The sequence below is a fragment of the Malaya genurostris genome, chromosome 2, assembly GCF_030247185.1.
Source record: "Malaya genurostris strain Urasoe2022 chromosome 2, Malgen_1.1, whole genome shotgun sequence".
NCBI lineage: Eukaryota > Metazoa > Arthropoda > Insecta > Diptera > Culicidae > Malaya > Malaya genurostris.
In genome coordinates, this window is record NC_080571.1 from 220,889,704 (window position 1) to 220,903,290 (window position 13,587).

Here is a 13,587-nt window from a genome sequence, read left to right on the forward strand (position 1 = left end):
AACGTGCTTAATACACCTAGCAGTGAGATGATACCTTTTTTTATCAATCCGCATGTGTTTTTTTCATGAATATTCTTCGGTTTTCATGACATTATTTAAATGACCGTCGTTTAAGCAGCAATGTTTTATCAAAACACGAAACTCGGTTTTTTCCATTTTTTAAACAAACTACAAAACGACTTTACTCCAACCTCGATAACTCTGCTGTTTCTGGTCGGATTGACTTAAAATTTTGACCCGTTTCAAGCAAAGGTTAGTACTCTAGAAAGACGTGGTTACTGGTTTACTACGAGCGTCATCTCTGCTTTAGTCTCGGGACTTATTGATCCATGTGTTATATAAAAAAGGTAAAAAAGGTAAAAGGTGAATGAATAATGTCAAGGACATAACCGAGTTGACGAGAATACGAATAACATTGGCTCGCTGAAGCTGAAACAGTGCCCTTATAACCTAAGTAGATGTAAATAACAAACAAAGATCAAAATAATAACAATTTTTACTATCATATCTTGGTTTGATGTTTCTGTGCTGTCATAGCGACACTTGATATTTTCTTGATATTTCATCAAAAGAATCAAAAAATTGTATAATATTTGTTTGGCAATAAAATTAGATATTATATCTTATTCCTATTTCATTAAGAATAATTGATCCAGTAGTTCTATCTTCAAATAAAATATAATTGAATAAACTGCATCAAAATCAGATAAGAGAATGGCTTACGAACTAATTCTGTTCTGAATGCCAGAATATGAAAAACAATGAAAAATTCGTCTATTTCAATTATTTTACTCTTGCTTTGAATTATTTTATTTTGTTGCTACTTTCTCATGCAGACTTTGTTATGATTTGTCATATTTTAACTGTCATTTTAAATTAAATAATGTTTATTTCTACCATTGAGATGTAGCAGGTTTGAAGGTTTTAATAACAAAATTTGCTGTTGCTTTGCAAATCACTTCTACCCGGGAAAGCACGATATCAACTTCTTCAAACGACAAATACAGGTCAAATATGAGAAATTCTACCGCAAATGACAGGTTTGTTTTGAAATTTCATGGAACCAAATCACTCAATTTTTGCATAAGCGTTACTTATGGCCAAGCGAAACAATTTGCTTGAGGGGCTGTCCATAGAAGACGTCACGTTGCAAGGAGGAGGGGGGTGTTTCAGAAAGTGTGACCTTTTGTGACAGGGGGAAGGGGGTAGGGTTGTTGGAATGTAACGTCCAAAATTTTCAATGAGCGCATTTTTGAAATACCTATTACTGCTTTACCCTATTTCCTAAAAAAATCTCCACAATAAACGTTTGCATTCTATAGAAAAAAGTGTATTTGTTGATGTAAAAGCTTCTTCTTGTAATTTCCGAAATGAATGATGCAGGAAATCATTTCTGTTGTGATCAGCAAAAGTGCACGGAGGGGCAAGTAAATAAGCAATATTAATAAATTTGCCTAATACGAGTAAAAAAATGATGCCTTCAAACGGTTCAACTCAAGTTATGCACTGACAATTTTAGTCAATGTATATGAGTTTGGGTGCTTGGAATTATGGATTTTTTAACTTTCGGAAATCTAATGACAGATAGTAAGCAGATGTAGAATATAAACCACACAAAGAATGAAAGAATTTCAAAAAGTTTGTTTGATCGGTCGCATCGAAATTTCATGCTTCTTGATGTATTTAAAATTCATTCAGGCGGAGTAATATTAATAAAACCAGCAAATAACATTAACATATATGCTGTGATTATCAATAATTATAATGATAAGAACAAACATGTTCAATCATGAAGATCATGTCATGTCTTATCTTGATCAATTGTGGTTTTCTTCCACCAAGATCAAAGATGATCGAATCATTCAATGATTGAACTTACATGAATCAAGAATCATTTTAGCTCTAAATCACTACCGATTTTGTGTGACGGAAGATCAGTACCGATTTTGATCGATGTGATTTAAAGATCACTGGTCAACTGATCTTGAAAAGATCAGATCAGAAGTGATCTTTATTGGGAAAGATCACAAGCGATCTTCTTCGGCAGTGATCTCGATTTGATGAGGTTTTGATCTTTATTTTCTCAGCCCTGTATGCTACACTAAGGAAAAATTTATTCCTTAGCTAAAGAAATAATATATCTGTGTACCCTTAGGAGGATTGAAACAGATGATACAAATACATTTTGTTAAATTTTATAATTAATATTAATAAAATAATTTCGATGGCTTTGTAGTTTTAGTGATATTTTTTAATCTAATGGCAGTATGTAATAAATCGAATTTCCCCTCATATTTGTATGGTTCGTCATACATATCAAGTATGAATTGAGATGAATTTTATTTATTTTGAATTCGTGACATGTGACATAGGAGAGATGGGGGGTCTTTGCTGCTGTGACAATTTGTGACAATGCACAGTGGTCCGGATCCACAATTTAGGGGGACAAAAACATTTGTGGCTTAGCCTTATACTTTAGAGCTATGATGTCTTCAGAACAAATGATCAGTGAAAGATAAGCCATACTTTGAAGCATATGGTATTAGGGTGGTTCTTATTATTAGGGTGATTCAAAAATTATTTTCCGTATGTGTTAAGATAGAGGACTGCACCCATCGGCAAAATTTTCGGAAAACTTATATCAAGCAACTTTGCCAAAATCACTATTGTAGTATCTCTAACGGTTTTAGTGTTACAGCTATTTTAATAGAGCAACTTAGGGTGTTCCTAAAAAAAATCAGGTTTTTTGCTTTCTCTCTCTTATTTTTCACTTCTCGTTTTTTTTTTTTTTTTTTTAAATAACTATTTATTGGAATATGAGTTAAAATTAAATTATTAAGATTTAAATTGGGTGTTCAGCCACAAGTGGTGACTTTTCAGCCCTATTATATATATGATTTGGTTATTACCATGAGGACATTATTTGCTTCCGCAATTCTGAGATTTTTGTGTAGGGAAAATTCTAAACCTACTTGTATTGTGTAATGGAGAAAAGGAACTTATATACTAACTTACTAACTAATACAGAGAGCGAATCGATTCAATTGAAGATTGCATCGATTTTTGTCGGAATTTGCTTATAATATTATGTGACATTACATCTAATGGTTCTATATTTGTGAGTCTGTGTAACTCATTTGTACTAAACCAGGGAGGACGCTTCAAAATCATTTTCAGAATTTCATTCTGAATCCTTTGAAGCGTTTTCTTCCTGGTGGAACAACAGCTTGACCAAATTGGTACCGCATAAAGCATGGCTGGTCTGAAAATTTGTTTATAAATTAACAATTTGTTTTTTAGACAGAGCTTAGAATTTCTGTTTATAAGAGGATATAAACATTTAATATATTTATTACACTTTGCCTGGATTCCTTCAATGTGATCCTTGAAAGTGAGTTTTTTTTCACTTCTCGTTTTTGGTGTCTTTGAATATCTTTTAGAGTTTGTTGAAACCAACTTTTTGATGACTAGCGCATTCAGGTAGCGTTTTCTGAACCGAAGTTATGAGCAAAACTAGTTAAAAACAGATCATTTTTAAACTGCTATATCTAACATTGGAGCAAACGAAAAAAAATCTGTTTCTTTCATTTGATAGCAAATACTTTCGAGCATGTTTATAAAAATAATGGCGGAGGAGATATTTTTTAAAAATTTTTAAATTGTGTTCAAACATTGGGTTTTTTCATTGAAAAATGATCTTTCATGTAAGACATTTATTAGCTATACATATTAAAATAAGGTATTGCTGTTTTGAGATGGAATACACTCACGTTGCTTGTTGCTCTATTCGATAATGCTATTACAGGATCAGACGTTAAAAGAAATCGTTTGAATACATCCTCTAGATTCACTAAACGATTGAATTTCTGCGGATGGAAATGCCTATACTTGCGAATTGATTTATTTCGACTCTCTTGCGCTTCCTTACTGTACATACCATGAGGAAGCAAAGCATGTTTTATAACTGCAGTCACCTGAGGATGTTGTCAATGATTTATTCTGAAAATGTGAGAGCTGGATATCTTGTTAAAATGATGTCTTTGCCAATACGCAACCCTAGCTGCAAACAAATGTGGAAACAATAACTCACTTTTAGCAAAAGTTCCATAGATCGAATCATTGCGTGTAGAGGCGAAATTCCAAATTGATATTTCGGATTATTCTCATTTGTTCCAGTTCTTGAAAAATTCAGAGCTTTTCCTGAGCGCTTGCATATGTACCAAGCTTGGGAGTGTATGCCTGTTATGTCGTTTGACACTTTCGTAACGAGTAACAAGCAGTGTATTGAGTGTATTCCATCTCAAGACAGCAATACCTTATTTTAATATGTATAGCTAATAAATGTCTTACATGAAAGAGCATTTTTCAATGAAAAAACTCAATGTTTGAACACAATTTAAAAAATTTAAAAAAATATCTCCTCCGCCATTTTAATTATAAACATGCTCGAAAGTATTTGCTATCAAATGAAAGAAACAGATTTTTTTTTCATTTGCTCCAATGTTAGATATAGCAGTTTTAAAATGATCTGTTTTTAACTAGTTTTGCTCATAACTTCGGTTCAGAAAACGCTACCTGAATGCGGTAGTCATCAAAAAGTTGGTTTCAACAAACTCTAAAAGATATTCAAAGACACCAAAAACGAAAAGTGAAAAATAAGAAAGCTAGAGCAAAAAATCTGATTTTTTTAGGAACACCCTAAGTTGCTCTATTAAAATAGCTGTAACACTAAAACCGTTAGAGATACTGCAATAGTGTTTTCGACAAAGTTACTTGATATAAGTTTTCCTACAATTTTGCCGAGTCCTCTATCTCAACGGATACGGAAAATAATTTTTGGATCACCCTAATAATAAGAACCACCCTAATACCATATGCTTCAAAATATGGCTTATCTTTCACTGATCATTTGTTCTGAAAACATCATAGCTCTAAAGTATAAAGCTAAGCCACAAACGTTTTTGTCCCCCTAAATTGTGGATCCGGACCACTGTGCACTGGAGTGGTTTGCAATCTTCCGAAATAGTTAAGTACGAAATATGATATTTTTTTATATAAAACTACCCATAACAATTTCAAAAATTGTCATAGAGCTTCGGATTTCTCTACAGGTTTACGTATTTTTAAAAAATCGAACTCTTTGCTGAACATATCATTTCTCTAGAATTAATGTGAAAAAACTTAAAATGAGAAAACTGATTTCTGGAAACCTTTCAGTAATACTATCGAACAACGGTTATAGTTAGCGAAATATTTTCTTCGGCAAAGTTACCAGATATTGCGTTGGCTACAATATTGTCGCAAACGAAAACTCTCTTTCGGCCTCCAGTAAAAAGTGGATTTTTTGTTTGTTTTTAAATACTTGCTGGAACACGGTCGTCGTTTTCGTGAGACCGCATCAATAAACTCTACAACTTTGCCGATTACACGAACAAAGATAAATTTACGATAAGGCCGTCAAATAATTGATAGCATGAAATTGCAGCTTTGAACCACTGTACATTGTGATGAATTAGAAAGATGTGCTTGTTCACCCAAATACTACCTGGAGCTCAGACCTTAAGATCTACCAGCATTGCAAAGTGCATTAACGAATATATTTCTCACGGTTTATACTCGTGACTCCACTTACAAGTAAGAGGTTTATTGTAGATGTTCTGGGTCACCTAAATACTACCTTGAGCCCAGGCCTTAAGATCTGCCGGAATAACAAAATGCACTAACGAACTTAATCTTCACGTTTCATACTCGTGATTCACTAAGGTCCTTGGATGACAGAAAATACTGCTGAAACAGATCAGAATAGACAAGTAAGCAATATGTAGTTCCATGACTATGACTACTGCTTTTGAAAAGTTATTCATAAGCTCCTGATTGCTCGTGAAGATCTTAAGACCTATTTTTACTGAATTTCTGGAACTACTGAGGACATAACTGACACTGCTATAAATAGACAAGTTAACAATGCGTAGCTCTAAACATATTAACAGCAAACCAAAAATAGACTTTACTAGTTGTAGTTCTTGTTGTGGCACAGTGTAGTCCCCAAGGAGAATATTCCAAGTAGTTCTTGGAATTTGAAATGGATTTCCATAGTCTTAGAATTTAATCAGATGGTCGTTGATGCTTTTGCGCATGAGCGAAGTTAGATTTCTTAATTTTTTTAATAGATATTTTTATTCAGGTCTTTTTGCATACAATATTTTTTAATTAAACTATTTTTCATACAGATTCTCGTTGTAACCCTTATTCTAGGGGGAGAGGAGCTTCCATTCTCATCCGCAGGATTTTTTATATTATTTATACTAAAATCAAATGGAATTGAAAAAAAAACTGTTTTAATCCTAGTGGTGTAATGATGCCTTTTTCATATTACTCATAACATCATAATATTACTGTAGAATTCTCTAAAACAACTGTTCATTGAATAGAAATAGGAAAGTTTGTTCGGACCTAATCTAACAACTTCTACAAATCCTGTTTATCCTGTAGTTCCGGAACCGGAAGTAGTATCTACAACAAATTTAGGAATTCCGTATAAAACTGTAAGACTTTATTTTAAGCTTGTGAAAATCGATTTGGCCATCTTGTAGGAAAGTGAGTGAGACCCTTTTGCAGTATTTAATCACCAATTCCAATTCTTCCAAAACCGGATTCAGAAGACCGAAATAGCCGAAGTTGGCTTGTTTGTCAGCAACAAATATGACCTACAAATTGGAACAGTTTTGAACCTAGTTAAACCTAGACTTACTATCTCATGCTTTATTTCGATTAAACCAATTAGACAAAGGCCCTTATTCTGCGAGTCGAGTGAGGTGATATAAGTCGAGTCACCCGAGTCACGCGATTCTGACAGTCGAATGAAGTGACAAAAGTCACCAGGATGAACTCTCACCGTATTCCTGCAGTCGAATCTGGGTGCCAAATGTCACCGGGGGTGAGTTTTAGAGCCGATACCTGTGAATTAAGTGAAAGCAGAAATATAAAACGAAAAATCGAGATTTTCAAAATTTCTGATATTAAAAGGTGAATGATGTACGAAAAAGGGTTTAATTGTTTTTTTAGGCAGAAAAACAGGAATTGTTAATCTTTTTTGCTATTATCCAAATATGCGTTCGATCGGAATCACTTGCCTAAATCGGCTAAATCAAGTCAAATAACATATTTAACTGGATATTCTGAGAGGAGGAGTATTAACTATTCCCATTTTTTTATGAATAAAAAACGGCTATTAATTCAATTTTGTTTTATTTGCAATGTCCCAACAAAATAGAATGTATTATGTATGGCATTAAATTTTATTGATAAGCTTTGTAGTTATACCTGACTATCCTTGTTCGCCTATTTGTGATAGTCAAGTTTGGTATATTTTTACCTTTCTCATACAGAATGGCTACGTAATCACTTTGAAAACCGACTCAGAAATCTTGCAGTTTCAAAGTCGATATCAGTAGGTCAAGTACGAAAAGATATTTTGAAGAAAAAGATTAATGCTATAGCGTATGAGGATTTGATTCGAAAAAAGATTACCTTTTTATATTCAAAAATAGAATAAAATTTTAAAAAAACTGTTTGAACCTATCAACTAAAATGTGTGTTAAATTCACACTTCTACTTTATATCACATGCACATGCTTGAGAAGGAAAACTGAGAACAAAATTGCAGAGAATTTACAATTTATACCATGATAATTGTTAATTTTAGTGGAGAGTAAATTCAATGAATTTTATTTTGAATTTTTAAATACACTGCATAATTATTGTCAATTGTAATTTATGTTTTAATGATAAAACACCTAAAGTTCTAATTGGTCATTGAAAAACAACTCATGTTACTCATCGCCAACTGTTTTATGTGAACTTTATATGGCGTAATAACGTACGGAATAACTTAGTAACTGGTGATGCGGTTACAGGTTTATAATTTTTGCCTTTCTCACATATTTAAGGGCTATACAATCAATGTGAAAATGGACCTTTCAACCGAATTCCATATACCATTCGATTCAGCTTGAAGATCTGAGCAAATGTCTGTGTGTGTGACAAATATTGTTACTCAATTTTCTCAGTCACAATAGTGAGATTTGAACACACACATCAAAACGACGCAGAGAACCCAAACTAGGCGTACTTTGATATTGATATACTAAGATTAAAAAGTACTTTTTTAAAATTGTCTTTCAGAATGGAACACAGATCCGGATGCGATACAATAGCAGGCTATATTGAACCATGAGACTTTTCATTATATCCAACTTTTGTGTAAATCAATTCAAAAGTATTCATGCAAATTGAGTCCTACTGTGATTTTATTAAACATTTGACCTTGTGAATCAAAAACCATTTTGATCTAGATTCAATTTAACAGTACACTATGTTACTACACGATCTAATCATTTTATTCATAAATAATTTTGGAATACTTTTCTATGATTATTAATATCAAGACCATTAGTATTATTTCGTCTAACCGAATGATGTTCGGCTGCGCCCTATATCATTCATAAGTTCGTTCACCTTTCCGAATCTAGGAGTAGATTTTGTTTGTTTGTGTAAAAAATACATTAAGCAATCTTTTTTCTGTAAACCGCTTTCAGACAGTTGGGCTGAAGTTTTTCATGTCAACTTAAATAATACCTGCATTTAACTCACCGAATTTGCTACTTTTGGCGGTTACAACTCCCGCTTTATCTGTCAGAACCAATATTTAATTGCAAGCAAAATCATATCGTACACACCTCCTGGCCATCGTCGGAAGCGTACTTCTCCAACATACGACAATCAACTTGATACGCTAGCCCACAAACAAACAAGCTCTGCAAACTAGAATACTTTATCAGACATTTTTATGGGATTTGCACCTGTTTTTGACCATCGTTTGTGAAAAACTACTAATGAAATTGGTAATTTTCCACTTATCACGCTTTAGTTCCGGAATCGGAAGTCGGATCCGGATGAAATGTTCTAGAAATTTTTAGGAAACTATAAGACTAGGTCTTAGTTTATAAAAATCGGTTGGGCCGTTTCAGAGAAAAAATGAGTGCACACTTTCTTTTTAATTTTCACATATTACCATATAACTCCGGAACCGGAAATCGGATCCAAATAAAATTCAATGGCAGGCTATGGGAATGTTAGTCCTTTTATTTGAATCTAAGGTTGTGAAAATCGGTGAAGCCATGTCTGAAAAAAGTGAGTGCATATTTTTTCCATTTTTTGGTACGTATCATCTTATATCTCCGGAACCGGAAGTCGGATCGAAATGAAATTCAATACCAGGCTATGGGACCATGATAGCTTTCATTTGAATCTTAGTTTGTAAAAATCGGTTCAGCCGTCTCTGAGAAAAGTGAGCGCATATTTTTGTTACACACACACAAACACAAACACATACACACAAACACACACACACACACACACACACGGACGGAAGGACGGACACAGACATTTGTTCAGTTCGTCGAGCTGAGTCGAATGGTATATGACACTCGGCCCTCCGGGCCTCGGTTAAAGAGTCGGTTTTCACAATGATTGCATAGCCTTTCTATATGAGAAAGTCAAAAAATTTTTTTCCGCGAATTAAATTTTTTATGGAATTTCGGTACATATTCAGGAAGAGACTTCAGTGTACTAACTTGATACATTGGTAGTGAAATCAATGTTTCTTAATAACAACAAAATGTATGGAACAAAACCCAATCAAACATGTCATTCTTCCATACATCCTGTTTCAATATTGACCGAATAAATTTACACATTACGTTTTATTGCCGTAAAACATTCTTCTTCCGGACATACCGACGCAAAACCCCTTCACCCTCCTCCCAAGCCCCAAGCTCCAAACAGCTGTTGACTGTTTCAACAAAATGGTACTGAATTAAAAGTTCCCTCTAATATTTGTTTTTGCATTTTCTTACTGCCTTTTTTCATGGATGCGTCTTCAACCCGGCAGTGGTCTCGGAACAATGGGGTCAGCAGTGCGTGCGCCTGAAAGTGACCGTCAAGTCGGACAATTGTGGTGAAAATGCTGACTGCTCCGGAAAAGGTGTATGCTATTCCAACACTTCAATGGTAAGGGCAAACACTGCATAAACTTACGCCTCCCCCTCATGCGATGCGTAGGGGGAAATCGTTCTGAGTGTGTTTGTGGGTGTGTGTTGATGTGCGTTAGTGTTTATTCAGCACCGCTTATGCAGCCGATTATGGACTAGCAGGGCCGATCAGGTCGGATCTGGTCGAACTTCCATTTCAACATTTTGTCTGCGTCAGCCGCATTAAACCGGACCATTATGAATGGCCAGAGCAAGCTTTGGAAATCGAAGGCTGCGGTGTCCTGCAACGAGAAGAACGGCTTTCCTCATTAGACGGTCGTATTGTTCTGCCATCGGAACGATGTTCAGCGAATACAAGCACTTGTCAGATGAAGGACCGCAATTGAGCGAGCCACATCCAGAGGTGTCTGTTCGAATAGAGCTACCACATACGGTTTTACAGAAGCCAACAATTCGGTCCCAAGGACTTGGCAGTGGTGAATTCTCTTGCGACTGGTGATGAATGGGATCTACTTATTGGTTTTACTGACGGGCAGGACATCATTCTTTCTATCAACGTCCATCGCAGAGACGAGCGGTTCTTGTCCCGAACGAAACCTCATTCATTGAAATGGAAAACTCACACCGCCAAAAACAGGTATCTCGAGTAAAAGAAGCGAGCCAACTAACTTGCTAGAACAAACGGCATTCATTCGAAGCGACCATTCTCGTGAAACGACAAATATCAACATGCAGTACGGAATACTAATTCATTTGTCAGGTCTTTCGGCACTCTTCGTTTCAGCTTCCCATGCAAGGAAATTTGGCACCAACCGTGGACTTACTCTATATAATTTCTCATTGAGTGTGAGGATTCTGAGTGGAGTACGAAATGAATGCTTACTTTTCCGAACAAACTTGCCAGCTTCCTGTGCTTTCGATTTGACATCACTAAATACTAATGCCCCTCCTAAAATCGTTCTGCTTTTGCAGGAAGGCTACGAGTGTCAGTGCTGCGGTGGTTTTGCGGGATCTCACTGCGAAGAGATTGACGCTTGCACTCCATCACCGTGTACCAACAACGGAATTTGTGTCGATTTATCCCAAGGCCACGAAGGGAACGCTTACCAGTGTCTCTGCCCGTACGGTAAGTTTATGTCAAATTGACTTTCGATGGTTTACTAAACATGATTCGATCTGTGTTTGTATTGGAATGCTGATAGACATTGAATTACACTATTGGTCCTTGTCTAAGGGATCAACATAATCATAACATAATCAATAATGTTATCATTAAGGGGCGGGTACGGTCTAACACTTTTGAAAAATTATTTTCATATTCTGTGAAATTTTCAAGCCTATCGGAACAAAACTTAGCAAGTTATGGGCCTTTATCTTTACTTATCTCATACTGCGAAGAAGAAAAAACTCGGCGCAGAGGCCCAAGATTTCTGCTTCGATTGACTTAAAAACTTGACAAAACATTGTTGAAATGTTTCATTATAACAAATTGTGAAAAAATGTTAAAACAAATTTTAAAAAAATGTTTTGTAAATGTTAGACCCTACAGGCTCCCTGGAGTGATAAATTGTTTTCATCGATTTTATAGACAAAAACTTTAAACGCGTTTTTCTCGAAAGCAGGTTTTGAAAGTCCGTGTCCATCGCCATTCAAAAACTACTGCACCAATTTTTTTCAAATTTTGCACACACTTTCTACTTGTAAAATAAATGTAAATGTTATTTGTTACTTCGGGGAGGTTTTACAGCTACAAAATGACGGATTTTTTTTTGTGAAAAATCGTAGTTTTCACTTTGAACAACTACCAAAAATAAAAAAAAATAAAAAACAAACGGAAACGTAGGGGTCTAGAAAAACTTCTACTCAAACTAAGCTGCTTTGATTTGTTCACTTCTGATTAGTCTGCGCTGAGATACAGTGGACACCGCAAATCATGATTTTTAAGAAGCGTCCTCAAAAATAGCTGTTCACTGACTTATTCCACAATAATTTTCCACGAAAAAAATACAAAAATTTTGTTCGAATGATGCTTTTCATCATGCAAAATATTTGAATTCATTTTGTTAAACGAAAATTCGCAAAAATTATGATTTTTTCATCGTTTAGACCCTACGCCTTCCTTAAAACTAAACAGAAATGTCACATCACATGTTCATTGCAAACCTATTCGAAAAACTATTTCAAATAGAATAAATAAAAGGTAGCTCAGTCTTTTGAATTATTGAAAGGTTTGTTTTGAGGGAACTGGGCTTATCTTGGCTTGCAGTCAAGGAAAATTACATATATTCGATGAGAAAGTAATCAAACAAACTGTTTTAACGGCGCTTTAATAAAAATTGTGAGATACATTAATTGAAAACTAGAATGAGTCAAATGATCATACTGTCAGAAATTCCTGGAAAATTTTGTTTGTTGTTTTGTCTCATTTTAAATATTACTTCGCAATAATTCCAATGGAACTTTTTTGTACACCGATGTTTACTAATTCTTTTATTCTAATTGGAGACTACGTTTCATGTGAAACAACGTGAGAAAATTGTTCAATGTTCAATTGAAATTTGAGCGATGGTCAAAGAAATAGTCTCAGGATGCTTTTCAAAATATTCAACTTTCGGGCACCCGGAACGGTACGAAAACACTCGTCGATGAATATCGATGGCAACCAAATGGGTTTTTTGCCGGGTCGGCATTCAAATACATGCACACGCCACATGCCAGCTCAGTCATCGCCGATGAGGAAAAAAACGTCTCGGAACATCCCGGATCAACCGTCCTGGTATAGTGCGAATAGACCTTAATAGTAAACAATCTTCCTTCTGAATAGTATTTCAGCAACGTAAAGACAGAAATTTTTAAAATTAAAAAAAATAAGCTTTTTGATGATGCAACGAGGCAAAGTTGCTATCGTGCGTTTTGACCCGCTATTTTGATGAATATTGACCCGTCGTTGAAGATCATCCAGCCTTCATTTTCAGATATTTCGTGTAATTTAAAATATGTATTTTTCATTTTTGCAATGACTGACTGGAAACAAATATTGAAGAAGCTAAATGAATCAGAAACTCACAGCATGCGCGTTTACCGTTTCCGCCACATTGAACTGTAATAGACATAGTTCTACACAGAAAGAAATAATGAAATTTACACGAGATGTAAATCAATAGTAACATGGAATAGACATGGGTTGAATCGAAATTTTGATTGAAAACCTTAATCGATGCAAAACTGAATTGGATTGCATTGAATTTTCAATTAATATAACTGTATCATTCAATTAACGCTTATTTTGCGATTAAATTCTATTGAAACGTACAGAATTGCATACTAATTTTATGTTTAATTACCTGCTCCAAATATGTGCATGAAAATAGATGTAAATTCACAAAATATTTTTATCTGTGTACAACAGCATCGAGTTGGTATGCGTACATCGAGCAATGATCTAAATCCTAGCCACCTCACGACCGGTACCTTATATCCAAACAATTACTTTGTTCATCAGATGACAAACACTAGTCTTCTCGCTCTATACCTA

General features: G+C 34.8%; 1 protein-coding gene across 1 annotated transcript in view; it reads left to right on the forward strand.

Annotated features, from left to right (window-relative positions):
* The window catches only part of LOC131427685 (serine-rich adhesin for platelets-like), a 460,655-nt gene that overhangs the window by 279,189 nt on the left and 167,879 nt on the right, over positions 1–13,587 (forward strand). The window contains exons 6-7 of the mRNA XM_058591094.1: positions 9,953–10,071; positions 11,025–11,178. Coding sequence (XP_058447077.1) covers positions 9,953–10,071; positions 11,025–11,178 — 273 coding nt within the window. The remainder of the gene's footprint in view (positions 1–9,952; positions 10,072–11,024; positions 11,179–13,587) is intronic.